This window comes from Ambystoma mexicanum, chromosome 6p, assembly GCF_040938575.1.
Source record: "Ambystoma mexicanum isolate Mex_15411 chromosome 6p, UKY_AmexF1_1, whole genome shotgun sequence".
Classification (NCBI taxonomy): Eukaryota; Metazoa; Chordata; class Amphibia; order Caudata; family Ambystomatidae; genus Ambystoma; species Ambystoma mexicanum.
The window spans coordinates 1,105,300,057-1,105,315,528 of NC_090935.1; the positions used below are offsets into that span (position 1 = coordinate 1,105,300,057).

A 15,472-nucleotide genomic window follows, 5' to 3' on the forward strand; every position below is an offset into this window, starting at 1 on the left:
TCTAAGACAAGGATCGGCTCCTTAGCCCTCCCCTCAAACATGTTACTGTGAACATCACTAAAAGTACAACATCCCAGTGATTACACAAACTATAGGACCCTTAATTACGTGGCCCCCTACATATGGCTGCCTTTCTTACAGCCGTCGGTACATTTCCAACTACGTTAGCAGCACGCAGCGGTCTGCTGTCAATTAAGGCTTTGAACTTGGCCTTGGACATTTTCTTTGTTCTGGAGAATCCAGGGAAGTAAAGGCACGCTCTGCCTCCCTGCATAGGTGTGGTTCATCTCGTTTGTCCTACTTCATCCTTCCACGTGACTGAAGACCACACATTTGAGTGCATTTAAAATACTATTTTCAAATAGAACTCTGATGTCTTCTTTGGTCTTATCCATGTGTTCTGAGCAGGAGTTTCACCTTTCATATAATTGTAACTACTTTCTGCTCCTTTTAGCTCTATATGTCCTTGGCTCCTTGGGGTTGATCCAACCTCCCCTTTCAGAGATTAACTTCTGTATTTCGATTGCTCTTTGACTGCAACACACTAGAAAAGGCCTTCTTTCGTTTGTCCAGCACTGCTCTAACACGTTGTGGAAGCATCCATACTTCACTTGCTACTATATATATATATACACATTGGCGCTTGCTGCAGTCTATTCACTACGTAGATAGCCTCAGAATTACTTTGTCCGCTTGCGTTGCTTTGCATCTGTACATGTATAAACTGACTTAATATCTTCATTATTTCTGTGGCATAAGCTTATTCACCTCGAGCCTGAGATGTCACTTATACTTAATGCTTTCTTGATGCCTTATAGAATATATCCATTCTCTTGTCTCTGCATCTCTTCTATCTATGTCAGTTTAGCTTTGTGTGACGTCATCACCAGTTTGCTCTTTCGTTCATTTGTTCTGCTTCCTCTGGAATCTCATTTAAATGGCCATCATATTGTCTTGTATGCAGATATGGTTTGCTTAATGGGAACCATGCTTCCAGGACTCTCCTAGGTACGGGTATTCTCACTGGTACCGCACGTGTCTCACATTCTGGCCCCCAACATATAGGCAATATGGGCGAGATGGTTGAGGTGGGGGGTACTTAGCTCCTCCTCTACACTGGTAGTGTCTTCGCGGGTGCCCTGGTGGGACTGCTAGAAGGGAGAAATTCGCCCTGGGACCAGAGGAGATGCGGTATTGTGGAGTGTCAATGGTTCCATCGACAAAAGGGTGAAAAGCAGTCATGCAACCAAAAGGGACAATGCCTGACGGAGGAAGCCTGCCCAATGAAAACCCTTCACTACAGCTGCACATTATACCAGTGAATCAACCCAGAGGAGTTGGGGGGCCCAGGACGTGCCAGTGAGTTGATGAACACTTGGGGGAATTATTTAGAATACTGACCAAGTAAAATTGAAGGACAAGGGCAAAAGTGGTACAAATCTCCCTATTTGAAATGTCAATTTGGGGGAAACTTGGAACCTGCAATGCCATAAGCCAAGAGAACTAAAGAAGAAATTAAAGAGCAAAAGTTGTACAATTCTCCTTACACGAGATGTCAACTTGGGAAAACTTGGAACAAGCATTGCCAGAAGCCAAAATACTAGGAAAGAAGTTGACAGAACCTGAACAGACTCCCATATGTGGGACATCAATAAGGGGGAAGTTGGAGCAAGTAGTACCTGGAGTCAACAAGGTATAAACAGTGAAGAAGTGGCAGAAGTGTAAACCAGGGGATCTGTGAGAACCAGGAGTCGGCAATTCCTGGCAGGAGATTACACCAGGATATCTAGAGATTCAGTTGAGAAATTCGTGGTATATCAGGAAATCATATTTTTGAACAGTTGTGTGAAAGATACTTTAACTCCAACAACTGCTTCAATTGATAAACAGATTTGCCATTATGAGAAAAGTGTTATATGGAAAGGTCATGTGTAATACCCTCTTGAGAAAAGTGTTCCATGGAAGAGACATTTGCTTTTCCAACCTGAGGAAGTATTTTGTGAAAGATACATTCATTGATTTTAACAGAACATTGTTAGAACAAAACAGTTTTCCCAAAATAGGTGAGGGGAATTGAATCAACCGCTGGACACAAGGATTGCTTTGTTGGAATTACACATTTGGATTTGTGCACATTTTGCTGAGTTGGAAACAGACATTTACCTTGCACCTTTTGATTGTGTATGTTAGTGGAAGGGTCCGATATATTTTGGCCACAGTCAGCTTGCTTTAGTTTCATAGGCAGTGACACTCCTATTAGGATAGGGACAGATATGACTAACCAAATCCCTTTTCATTTTAATAATAATAGCAATAAATACATTACAACTTTGTGTCCACCTCATTTCTGATCACTCACAGGGGCATAACATCTAAATGAAAGGGGCCCCTGCCAAATGAGTGGCACAAAAGGTTGTGCCACAAAATTTAAGGGGGGAACAAACACCCCTGACCCCCCTAAAATTACACTCTTGTTAAGGTTTGAAACGGGACTGCAAATTACATATTGCCTGGACTGCATGTGGCATCTCAGTTCACCCCACTCGACAGAGGAAAGGGATGGGTTGGCCAAGGAGCTGGGATAGGCATGAGTTTTTATACAAGAGTGGCAGAGAGAAATGAAGGGTCTCAATAGGCTTAGCATCTATGGTTTGAGAACTTGTCCGTCACTCCTCACTTGTGATTGTGACTGCAGTACCACAGACTGCTCCTTTCTAGATAGGCCCAGAAGTTGAAAAAATGAAATATTTTCAAAGCACAGTCACAATAAGAAACATCACAGGTTCACCCTTATCCCAAATATATACAAAGCAACATTCTCCATGGTTAAACTTACCTGTTTCGGATTTCTTTCACAAGTGACAAATCTTTGTCATATCCAAACTCTCCTCCAACTGGACGAGGAAGGTTTACTATGTCGGCATGAGTGGCGACCAGGACAACCCGCAACGGATTTTTCAGTTTTCCACCAAACGCTGCAAATAGGACAAGAAGAAAGGGGGTGGGGGGACAATGAAAGCTTAATAGGGCAAGTCCGATTAACGTGGGATCTTCAGTTGCTCTTGCCACACCACAAACCAACCAAGATGTTAGCCCATTCCTCAATCTACCAGCCATGTGAAACTCACACCTTTAGCATTCCTCCAACCATACCCATGGATTACCAGCAGGACTTCAAGCAGTACCTAGGAAAGCCCACATTGCGCTCCCCCCCCCCCCTCCAGTGTGATCAACTGGTGAAGCTGGTAACGGAAAAAATAGAGATTAGAGTATACAGCTACACCTCCCTCGTCTGTGCAGGTCTAGTGGTACCTCTCAAAAAACACTGCCGATGTTTGAATCAATACTGCATTGCGCAACATACATCCTTCTAATTTAAAATATTTAATAGTTCATTAAACAATTTCTCATGAATGTAACTCAAAAAACAAGTACAAAATACATTAAAACAAAAACACTTCAACTGCTGATCACACCCGGCTTTGACACAGTGCACAGTCATGGCGAACGCAGGTCACCTGCATGCCAAGTCACAAAAGTCAAGACTAAGGGCAGTATCATACACTCCGGCTAAGCGAGATGTCTGAAATAATCTATAAATACATAACCGTTGTATGTTGGAATAAACACCCGCAAATAGCCTAACCTCTCATGCACTTATAGAACAATTGGATGTAAAAGCATAGTGAATTTGAATATGCTCTTTCTTCACAGCATATATGAAGAATATCAGAAGCAAAAGGGATTTATAGTGAACTCAATTCACATCACCTGCCTTCAACCTGAAACCAGTGGTCTAAGGTTAGTAATAAACTATCTGGGTAGTGGCCTTTACTGTATATTAGCAGTATGTTCCAGATCACATAATGAGTCAGAGTTGTGTATTTTTAGCAGGCTCTAAAAAAACTTAGGATAATAGCCATTCTGGAACTTTTGTCGACCAGCACATGGGGAAACCTGAACCGTTTCCCCATGTGCTGAAATTATCTCCAGGTCAGTAGTTACCTCCTGCTGGGTTTCATATTAGTCAGTGCACACACCTCCACAGGAACGTCCCTCGCTCCTCTTAACTGTTTGGTCTTGTTTCATTACAAATATCTATAAGTGAAAGGTTTAGACTATTGAACCAGTTCTAAGAACATTTTACTTCTGTCCTGATGAAGGCCCCTACGCACTAAAATAGGTAATCGCTTGGATGCGCGGATCACCTCAAGAAGGGCTGAAACACGTGTCAACATTTCATAGATAACATCCCATAGCGGGCAATAGAGCCACTTATTGCATAACTCGCAGGTGAATGCTTTGGAAGAACCTCTTGTGTACAATAAATTCCATCTGTTCGCAAAACAAATTCGAACACAGGAGGATTGAACATTGAATTTCCCTAGAAGCATATATTAGATCTACTATGTATACATCATCTAAACATGTCCCACTGATAACACACCTTTACTAGCCCCACACTGTTAAGTGTTTCTATGTTGTAATATATTTTGTACATGTTTTTGGAGTTACATTCATGAGAAATTATTTAATAAACTATTAAATATTTTAAATCAGAAGGATGTACGTTGCACAGTGCAGTATTGATTTCAACATCTGCAGTGTTTTTTGAGCGGTATCTCTAGACCTGCACAGAAGAGGGAGGAGTAGATGTATACTCTAATTTCTATTTTCTATGTTTAACACCCCTTTGGAGTATCAGCCCCCCTATAACAAAAATTAGGGGTCGCCATTTATATTTTGAAGGCTGGTAACGGGACATCTAGACCATCGGCATCCTTCACATTTATTTATTTCATTTATAAAGTACACAAACAACCCAGAGGCATTGAGGCGCTGTTACAGGTACAAGTCAGGTACAAATCAAGGAGACATACTGAGTTAAGGAAATAAATGTCCCACTTCGCCTTCTGCAAAGCAGTCAAGACCTGACTCTTTAATTAAACCATGCCCACTCTCACAAAGGTGCTACACACACTGCCACAATGTACTATGTATGTACGTAACATTCGGAAAGTGAAAGTGTAACTAAGCCTTCGCATGTAACAGCGCTGCAATGCCTTTGGGCCGTTTTGCGTGCTATATAAATCTAAATAAATAAGCTATTGGTGGAGGGAGAAGGCGCACAGGTAAGGTTTACATTGATTACATAGAGACATAGGGATTTCATACATACTAGTCATATTGTACATGTTGAGGTTTAAGAAAAATAGCTGACATAATGGTGGGGGAGTTAGGCGAAGAGCTGGGTATTGAGGGCTTTGCGAAAGACCCAGTAGGATTTCTGATCTCTCCGGGACGGGTAGAGGCCATTCCAGGGGAAGCTGGAGCCTCCAGCTTTGCATCTTCTTACTTTAGGCACGAAGAGTCTGTCCGAGTACGGGGTCCTTGTCTCATGGAGCGGGCTTTAGTGATCCTTTGTGTGAGGTAAGGAGAGGCACTTGTGGGCAATGGACAATGTTTTGAAGCGGATACGTTCCTGGATGGGCAGCCAGTGAGCTTCCCTTCTGGCATTGGTGATGTGTTCTCATTTCGGGATATTCAGGGCTACTCTTAGGGCGTTATTTTGTATAACTTGCAATTTTGTAATATCTCCTGCAGCGGTGCATGTAAAAAGGACATTAAACTAGTCTAACTTCGAGCCAATGATGGCCCGGGCAATGGTGAGACAATTGTTTTTTGTGAGGAAGGGTCTGGCTGCATTGAAAACTTTGGTTGCCTAGGCTATCGAGGAGGCAATGGCACTAACTTGACTGGATAGGGTGACTGAGGCGTCAAGGTAGACTCAGTGTCTTTACTGAAGTTGATACCTGTATCACACATTGGTCAATCTGGAAAGAGGTGTATTGAGTGTTCAGCGACTTGCGGGCACTGGGTGTGCCGGCAATTAGGATTTCTGTCTTGCCGTGGTTTAGGCAGAGGTGATTCGCTGTCATCCATGCTTGAATAGTAGAGTAAATGCTGTTGAGAGCATTGGAATCTTCTGTTTAATTGCCTGAGAGTGGGATCAGAATTTGAGTGACATCAGCATAGTTGGTGTAGGCTATGCGTGTAGGCTATACCGGGGAGTCTAAGATGTTGAAGAGTGGCCTCACTCATCAGCAACCCTTTCAATCATTCCCATTTCTACTGCAAGATTTCCAGGCATCGCATTCCCTGTGCACAAAGGCATTCTTGTTCCATAACAATAGATCAGTTTACTTGCTTGCCAAAAGAATTCTTAAAGAAATAGCTGTTTCTAAATGCTCACGATTTGTAAAAGTATTCTTCCTGATCCAGTTTTAATATCACCATTTCCTCGAAGTTCTTAGGTCAATAACCCTAGTATTTCTTGCCTATTGCTTTCTATGGGACGCCCCTTCACACCATCTTAACCGGAACACATTGCATCATGTCACAGGCCCTCTTTCCTTAAAGGGCTGCAAGCATTTCCCTAACAAGTTGAAGTTAGGACACGCTCAGGATCAAGCAAAACACTGACTGCGTCCTCCAGAGTACACCAGCGTGTCGCTTGGTCTTTGTAGACTAGATCGAATAACTGCTTCTGTAGCCAATGATGCAAGTTTAGGATAAACACTTAAATGTTCAAATGAAAAGCATCCCAGGAGATTACGTACTGACTCCATGGTCATGGCATGGAAATGGGAGAGAATGCCATATTAAAGAGAAAGTCGATAAAACCAAATACATGGGTATGCTAAACCACTGGACAGAGGTTTGTGCTCTCCAACCTTCTCCCTTACATTACTCATTCTTTGTTAAATGGTCTCCTTAATATTGTTACACTTTCACCAATCATTTTCCACAGGTATTGCAACAATCCATCTTTGCCCTTTCCCTTTGTCGCTCACTCACACATGTCCCATTGTCAGTCCCAAATCTAACATCTAATGTCACCCTCCAGCGCCCTATGGACCTTCTGCTTAAGCCCCACGACGCCCTACTCTTTTCGCCTCTTCCAGTCCCAGGCAGTCAGCCCTTGCACCTTTCCCCTCTCTAGGGCTTGCAGAGGCAGGTTGTCAGGCTCCAACTCACAATTTGTAAACTTGACCTCCTTCCCCCGTTTCGGAATGTGTTACAGTTTTTACTTTTCACTTGGTCTACTTCTCAGCCTCCAATGTCTAACTTTCCTCTGATGTCCTTGCTCTTCTTAGGTTAACTCCCCCCCCCCTTTATATTCCTTTGGCACATGTTCCACAATGCAGATGATGCGCCAATTCACATATGTGGTCACTAGCTCCCCGGCCCACAGGCGGTTACGGAAACTTTCTCAAGAAGATTCGATTGCCTACATCTCAGAGGATCTTGTGAAATTGTGCATCAGTGGTTTAGCAGTCGAGTGGAAAGCACACACTGGTTTGGAGTCTAGCCTTCTGCAAGCACTTGTGTGTATCCAGGCCTATGCGAATCGTGCGGCATGTGGACAGATCATTCACACATACAGGGGACGTTTGTTTAGTAAACGAGCAGACGACCATAGAAGGCTGCATGCTGCAGCGCCACCGACATCCATAGTGGCCGCGGTCTATTGAGAAACATGTGACAGAGTCTTGTGGTGCATTGTAAAGCACATTCACCAGCAACGGTACGCCTATGTCATTTTTAAAAATCGAAATTCTGACAGAACTCTCTCCTGCAAGTGATACATACCTATGTGTACTCCACAAATAGGCTGCATCTAAGAACATCGTTTAAGGGCGTGGTTGGGTCACCACCCATGTGATTCGGGGATCAGTGTAAATACGTTTCTTCTGTTGGGAATCAAACGAGTCACCGCCCCGAGGTGATGGGAGGGGACTACGAGACACAGCCTGGAAAGGAAACCTGTACCAGCAGCAGCTCGCCAGCAACGGCTACACACAGGAGGCTGCAGTAGCACCATTAGCCCATTGGCGGTCAACCCTCCTTCTGAAACCAGGAGAGTGAATTGGCCTCCCTTTGGCCAATTAGAGAAATCGTTCACCCAAATTCAGGGCATATGTAGTTTCACAAGAGAGGGGTCAGCCGAACAAAAAGGTGTCCAGCGCAGTTGGGTCTTTGACTTTTCATGGGCAACGCATTGATACTTGTTGGGCTTGCTTTGTCCTCTGGCACTGGAGTTTGTTGCTGTTGGGTGTGGATGAAAGACTGCTCTCAAAAGGCGACAGGCTTTTGCTGTAGGACCCCCCCACCCCCATACCCCCCCAGGCTGATGGCAGACTAGTGATGCCTTCTCCCTTCAAATTCCAGAAACTGGGAGGGGCTTAGGCCTCCCTAAGCTAGTGGCTGGCACTGCTACAGATACATATTCGTCAGGCCACAATGTTGTATTCCACAGGAAAGGTGTTATATTTGATGTTTTTATTTAGCAATAATCCATGCATCAGTGGGCTGTACTGGGTGATAATGGCCCACAGCCAAAGTTAGAATAGTCTGGCATAACTAGGAACTTTAACACAGGCTATGGGCCATACCACCTGGACAGTTATACCATTCCCCTAGTGTCGTTTCTTTCACGAAAACACACGTAAGAACGAGCATAATATGGGGAAAGGAAATAATCGATACAGGATGGTCGTCATCTGAAACAGAAAGCTCACAATAGGAGTCCCCTTTCTAGTTCTAGTGAGAACTGCTGGTGGCACAGGAGGTCAGAAGGCACAGAAAGCTGGTGTACAGGAGCGGTGGGCAGTACACATTGAGACATTTATTTTAAAGGAATAAAAAACGATCAGACCAGGTGTCAAGAGGCAGTGGGGTGTATGCGCAAGCAGCTTGCCTGGAGTGCTAGCTTATCCTGTTGGATGGTCTGCTCGAGGGCAATGGGAAGTAGGTTAGGTGCCATTATCCAAATCTGGGCCCTCTCACTGAATAATGGACAGGATGCAGCAACAACAGCTCGGAGGCCAAGCTGCAGGCCTCAAAGACAAGACTTTAGCACAGTCCCTGGCAGTCTGTAAAGCCCCCCCCCCCCCCCCAGAGGGTCTTCCTGCCATTAGTACCCCGCAATAAACAGCACGCGGTCCCAGTGTAGTAATTGGAGAAGCGTGTGTGACCATACCCATATGTTGGCCTAGTCAAGAGGAGGCAAGAATACATCTCATAAGAGTGGGATAGGTAAGGAGAGACCCCAGAGGTGGACGGCCAAAACAGAGGACCCCAATTACCCAATACCATGTGCCACTAAGGTAGCTTGCAACCCTATATCTCCAGCCTTAACTCTGGTCTCAAAGTGGCCAGTGTCTTAATTGCCAATATCACATCTCAGAAGAGACAGACAAGTGGCTACAAGACTGCTGCAGATAGAAGGAGCCGCACAGAGAAACCACCAGCTCGGAAACCAGGAAATTAATATTCACCTTCCCAGGCCACAGATCGATGAAGAAATTGGTTGGGGCTTAGCCCCCTTTTCAAAAATTTCCATCACACATACACACCCCCAGGCGGGGAAGACGAGGCCAGATTGGCCACGAAAAGGTAACCATCTTCAATGGGTAAGGGATTCAAGCAGGGGGCAAGAAGTGTGGGTTTTCCAGGTGGTTAGAAGTGGAGAATGACCAAGAGACCGACAGAAGGAAGTAGGGAGCACTGGCTTGTGGAGGATATTTGTGGAGCAGGGGGGTCATTGGCTTAGGGGTGGAAGTGGTTCTGAGGTGCAAGTGGGCATCTGTGTGGCAAGAGGGTAAAGGGGTGAGGAAAAGGATTGAAAGGAGGATGTTTGAGCAGCAGTGGGATGAGGAGGGCGGCAACGACAGCAGCAGTGGGGAGGACGACGACGACAGCAGCAGTGGGGGGTGGGGGAGAACGACAGCAGCAGTGGGGTGTGGGGGAGAACGACAGCAGCAGTGGGGGTGAGGACGACAGCAGCAGAGGGTGGGGTGAGGACAACAGCAGCAGAGGGTGGGGTGAGGACAACAGCAGCAGTGGGGTGAGGACAACAGCAGCAGTGGGGTGAGGACAACAGCAGCAGTGGGGTGAGGACAACAGCAGCAGTGGGGTGGTGAGGACAGCAGCAGTGGGGTTAGGACAACAGCAGCAGTGGGGGGAGGACAACAGCAGCAGTGGGGGGAGGACAGCAGCAGTGGGGTTAGGACAGCAGCAGTGGGGTTAGGACAGCAGCAGTGGGGGGAGGACAGCAGCAGTGGGGGGAGGACAGCAGCAGTGGGGGGAGGAGGCGAGTAGTAGCAAAGGAGTTGTAGTAAAGCAGAGTGGGAGGAAAAGTACCATCAATGGGTGGAGACGAGATCAGGATTGAAACAGCAAGGTGACCTCAAAAAGCAGGGCGGAACCTTTTAGTTTCTGGGATCCCAAAGGAACCCAGTGTTGTAGGTTTCAAAAAATGCATGTTCCTAAGTGGCTGGAACTTGGGTGGCGGGGCACAGAACTGTATGCCCCTCCCCGTCTCCCCCAAGGATTAAGATGCATACATAAGTGCCAAAGGCAAAACCCTACCTACCATCAACTATTTCAGAACTGTTTTAGTTGGTAGCGAAGAGCAGCCCTGGGGCAGGATAATCGGGTATACTAAACAAGAGTGCAGACGTAAGTAGGACTTGCTAAATAACAGAGCAGATGCAAATTGGGTTGATTAAAATTTGGTTACGATAAGGTTACAATAAGGTCTACAATGTTCGATCTAACAGAAATCTAAGAAATATATGTATCATGTGTACCCTCTGCAACAACTGCCAACAGCGCATATACAGGATGAATTACCCATTGCCGTATGTGTGACCGAATGCCATCTGTGAGTTGATAGCAGTTGATAGCCCTCAACACCTCGCTGAGGCCCAAGCAAGGGCCTCCCTCAGCTCCACTAGAGGGCCTTCATGGTTTACGGCTGCCTTAACGCTAGAGTACAGGTCAGTAGTAATGTCACAACGTGCCTGCATAGGTATTGCAGCCTGCGATGTATTATAAGAAAATAGCACACGTTCTAGTAGTACAGCAAATTATTTTAGCTTTACAAGATCAGTACCAGCGTATTCTCTCGGAAGTAGATTGCGCGCAACGTCAGCTATCAATCTGTGTAGGCCGATTCACATCGGTCATGAGCGTGGATGGAGAATCTTTCTTTAGGAGAGGAAAATTTGTCCATGGGATTCTGGATATCCCTGAGCGAGAACTATAATCGCATGACTATTTGCGTCACAGAGACACACACACACGTGTGTGTGCGTACGTGCGTGACAAGAAAGCCACATACTGAAGAGAACAAATTAAAAATAAGCCCTCTGTAGGAACACACAAGGTTAATCAATGTCCAAGAAATATACATTCCACATCTCCTGGACTGCACTGGTGTTAATCAAATGCACGCCCCAAAACAATTATTAAGATACTGGTGAACTGCCTACACTATACACTGATCACCATGGACGGGAGCCGTCCCTCCACTGATTTGCTATTCTCGATATATGGAGTGAAACTTTTTTCTTTCGCTCCATCACCACCAATACTCATTTTCAACCACCTCGTTTTCACTTGAAACCGATTGTTCATAGTTTTTACTGCACAACAAAACATGCGCGAGAGGATGCTCAATCAGACTATAGAAGGGTCATGTGTCATTGCTCGGGCTCCATATACAGGCACCATTGCTTACACCATTCGTTTTGTGTTCAGTATTTATTAGTTAAAAAAAAAATAGGACATTGTCTTGTTAGGCTCTACAAGCGGTCACTCACGTTAAAGGACATTTAGTGCAACCAAACTTCACAGACTAATGTGTTGCCCCTTTGAAGTCTGCCGAGATGTTTCTCAGGTCAGCAGTAATGACTGGAGCAGCAGTTTTGACAGTGAAAATTGATCTTGGTGTGATGGGCAATAACAAAGATCCGAGTGTCTCCCATTACACGCAAGCAAGTGTAAAAGCCTTTTTTTAATGTTATAAATGTAGAAAAATACTCATTCAAACTTTACAAAGTATAAAATACTGATGAATGCAGATATGACAAAATGTGGCTAAGTAAAGATCGGTTAAAAACTAGAAAACTGGAGTATTACTTATAATTTAAAAGTAACTTAACAAATGTTTTAAACAAAAAAAGGATAGAGTATGTTGCAGGATGAGTTCAATATGCAACATTACAACTTTGTTCCTGCAAGTGAGAGGTGGACAAACTCTTCGAAACCAAACAATTCCTCTTATTTTGTATCAAGTTGAAGATAAAGTAAAGTACTTACCCATGTACTCTCCTATGCTCACGGTTCTATTACACTGTGCATCTTTAGAAGTTCTTTTTTCCAAAAGTCAAGCTTGGCATCAGCGCCTTCATATGGTGTAACAAAACAGACCACATATCGCACATGGAAATGTGACTGGCTGCTGCAAACACACCCACACAACTCTACACTGATTTCGCCAGCACATTCTATCCCATTACCACAGGGAAACCCAAAATCTGATTTTGAGGCGTGCCAACCTAGTCGGGCCAGATGGGACGCATCCTAATCATTACACTAATTCAATACTTTAAATTCTGCATTTTTGTCACTGCAACTCCCTCAGCAATGGTGTTTACACCGTTATACTAGTTATTCATTTGGCTCGTGACACCACAAAAGTATAACTAAAAAGATGCACAGTAGGACTGCACTGGCACGGATCTGCACCTTGAGTGGGTACAGTTTTCTACACCAGTCAGGAGCATTTTTTAGAAATTCCCTGAGAAGTTTATGAACAAGCAACTTAAAACTGCTTTGGTGAATTTGCCCATTCGTTGGTGTTCCAGTCAAAGTATACCTGCGTGTGTGACGGGTATCTGGGAGTATTGCTGCATCTTTTCAAGGTCTTAAAACATGGTACAATTCCAGAGGCTTTGCAAGAGGTGGACAGTCATTTTTTCGAAGAATAAGGATCCACTAAACTATTTCTCAGATTACATTGTTCCGTTATTTCCTAAATTAGTTCTCTTTGAGCACATGGTGTTGCCACGGAGCACATTAGTTGGTCGCCACCGTACACAGTAGGAACTCCTAGCTGCCCAATCATTTCCGGGATACTGAGAAGGCGACTGGTTGAGTTGGGAGTTCCTATGGGCTACTTTACAGGAGTCTGGGTTCTTCGTGGAATTTATTGATGCCAACCATCAGTCAAACTTAAAGGCAAATGCCAGGATAACTATTGGCAATCGGATAATTCAGCCTTTTTTTTCCGAAACGTCTCACTGTTCTCAGATAGTGCTCTGTAATTCTATCATAACAGAAAATTGAAGACTAGAAGGTTTTGGATGAATCATACAAACACTGAAAAGAGCAGGGTAACTCTAGCCTCTGGACCAGAGTATTATAATAACATCAAGAAACAGAAAAGATATGTCCAGAGCAAAGTATATTTAGAAAAAATGTATCCAAATTTATTAAAGAAGATACAAAAATTGAAAACTGGTGAATAAATCACACAAAATTATTGTACACTAATCATTTTAACATAACAAAACAGCAGCAACAATATGCCGAAAATCGGCTAAAACTTCATCACTCATAATCAACATACCCAGTTCATTCATACGCACACAACTCATCATACCGTGGCACTCATCCAAAGAACTAAAAAACACCAAAAAACATGCTAAAAACCAATGGGGAAGAGGAATTCATAACTAATCCCCATAATAACACACATTATTGCGGTGTTTTACAAACAATAGAAATAATTCACAACCAATCTATTGTCAGGGTGGATAGAAAAAACAGATGCAAAGATCACATCCCTGTAAAAAAATTTTCTATTGGATGAATCATAGCCTCTGGCCTTCATCTGTGCAACCCCCGCAGAACATCGTTTTTTCAGACTGCCACACCATCACATAGGAGGAATGACTTTATGCAAATCAGCCTTGGTGTAGCCCCAAGAGGAGCAGTCCACCCCAAATTGCTAGGTCAAATCCCCTTTGTACAAAACCAAAAGCTATCCCAAAAATGTTTCTGGATCATTTGACCATTGTCGACGAGATGTAACTTGGTTCTTTGGGCATGGCAAGGACATCGAAGCATAACCGTACCAATCAGGGGCACTTAAACAAAAGAAACATAGCGGCTTTAGGGTTTTGAATTATTCAACCCCATGCATTGCTCTCAGCAAAACCCCAGCCATCATTGTTCAGCCTACCATGCCATTACAGAAGGAGAAATGCCATAGGCAAATCAAGCTTGGTCCGACGCCAAAAGGGTCAGCAGTCACCCTTCATTAGTGGCATCTTGAGTGGCCCAGACGTGGGTCCCAAGCCTGCTTTGCATAGTGACCTAAGCTACACCTCGCAGACTACGGCCAATTAGTCTGTAATATGACTGGGGTTGTTTGTGGGCTTGTGCAGACTGGATGCGACTTAGCAGTTCGGGCTGGACTGTCCCTTTTGGGGAGGGACCAAAGCATTTGGTACTTTCCCTTCTGTAAAGGTTTGGAGCAGGCTGAAAAACGAGGGTCTGGAGGGTTGCCCAGAGCAATGCCTGTGGTTAGGATTAATTCAAAATCTACTAGCTGTCGCCCTACAGTATTTCTATGGCACCCCCACATTTAAAAAGAAAACTTATGTGTGGAAATGTCGTGTCATAAGGTTGGCATTAATCAATACTAAGTTACAAAACCCAAGGTGGGAACCTCAACAATCACTGGCGCCTTGAGGTGAGAACATACAATGAAACATAAGGTGGTGCCAGGAGAAGGAGACTATTCTGAAGGAGGGCAGAAAGCTAGAAAAATCAAATCATTATTATTTATCGTCCCCTTAATTTGTATGTAATACATGTGCTTGAACCTAAAAAACGTTTTTTGAAAGCACAATAACTCCACCAGAAACTCACGAGGAATGGAAGTGGTATCTGTCCTAGTTTGTAAAAATGTCCTCATAATGCCCAAAGAGTCTGCCTGGGGGATGTTGGAGTACAAGGACTACACATCCAGGGTGATAAGCATATTCTGGTCACTATTGAATGGAAATGATTCAACCATCCTGATGACATCCGTCGAGTCTGAAATATAAGTGGGAGTGTTTTTAGCTAAGGGTTTCAAGAAAAAATCCAAGTACTGCCCCAATGGTTCCAAAATGGAGCCACTTTAGGAAACTATGGGTCTACCAGGCGGTGCAGTCATACTTTTATGTATTTTGCGTAACATGTAAATTAAGGGAGTCCTGGTGTTACTAGGAACAAGAAAACTAAGTTCTTTTGAGGTAATGATTTCCCTTTCTAAAGCATATTTTCCCAGTCTTTCAATTTCTTTCAAAATACCATGAGAGGGGTCTCCCTGCAATTTGACATACACTTCTTGGTTGTTGAGTTGTCTCATCACTTCGAGATCGTATTTGATGGCATCCCACACAACCACTCCTCCTCCCTTATCCACTTTTTTGATCACAATGGTCTTATCTGATTGTAAGTTATTAAGGCCTGCCCAGTCTTCTTTAGAAAAATTAAAGCATTTTTTGTCTTTGCCTTTATTTTTACTATCATAAATGGCATTAAAATCTCAGAGTACTGCCTTTTCAAA

General features: G+C 44.0%; 1 protein-coding gene across 3 annotated transcripts in view; it reads right to left on the reverse strand.

The window, feature by feature from the left end:
- DAPK1 (death associated protein kinase 1) overlaps positions 1-15,472 on the reverse strand; it is a 986,032-nt gene that overhangs the window by 70,083 nt on the left and 900,477 nt on the right. For all 3 annotated transcript variants that reach the window (XM_069625713.1, XM_069625714.1, XM_069625715.1), the window contains exon 23: positions 2,837-2,975. In XM_069625713.1, coding sequence (XP_069481814.1) covers positions 2,837-2,975 — 139 coding nt within the window. The remainder of the gene's footprint in view (positions 1-2,836; positions 2,976-15,472) is intronic.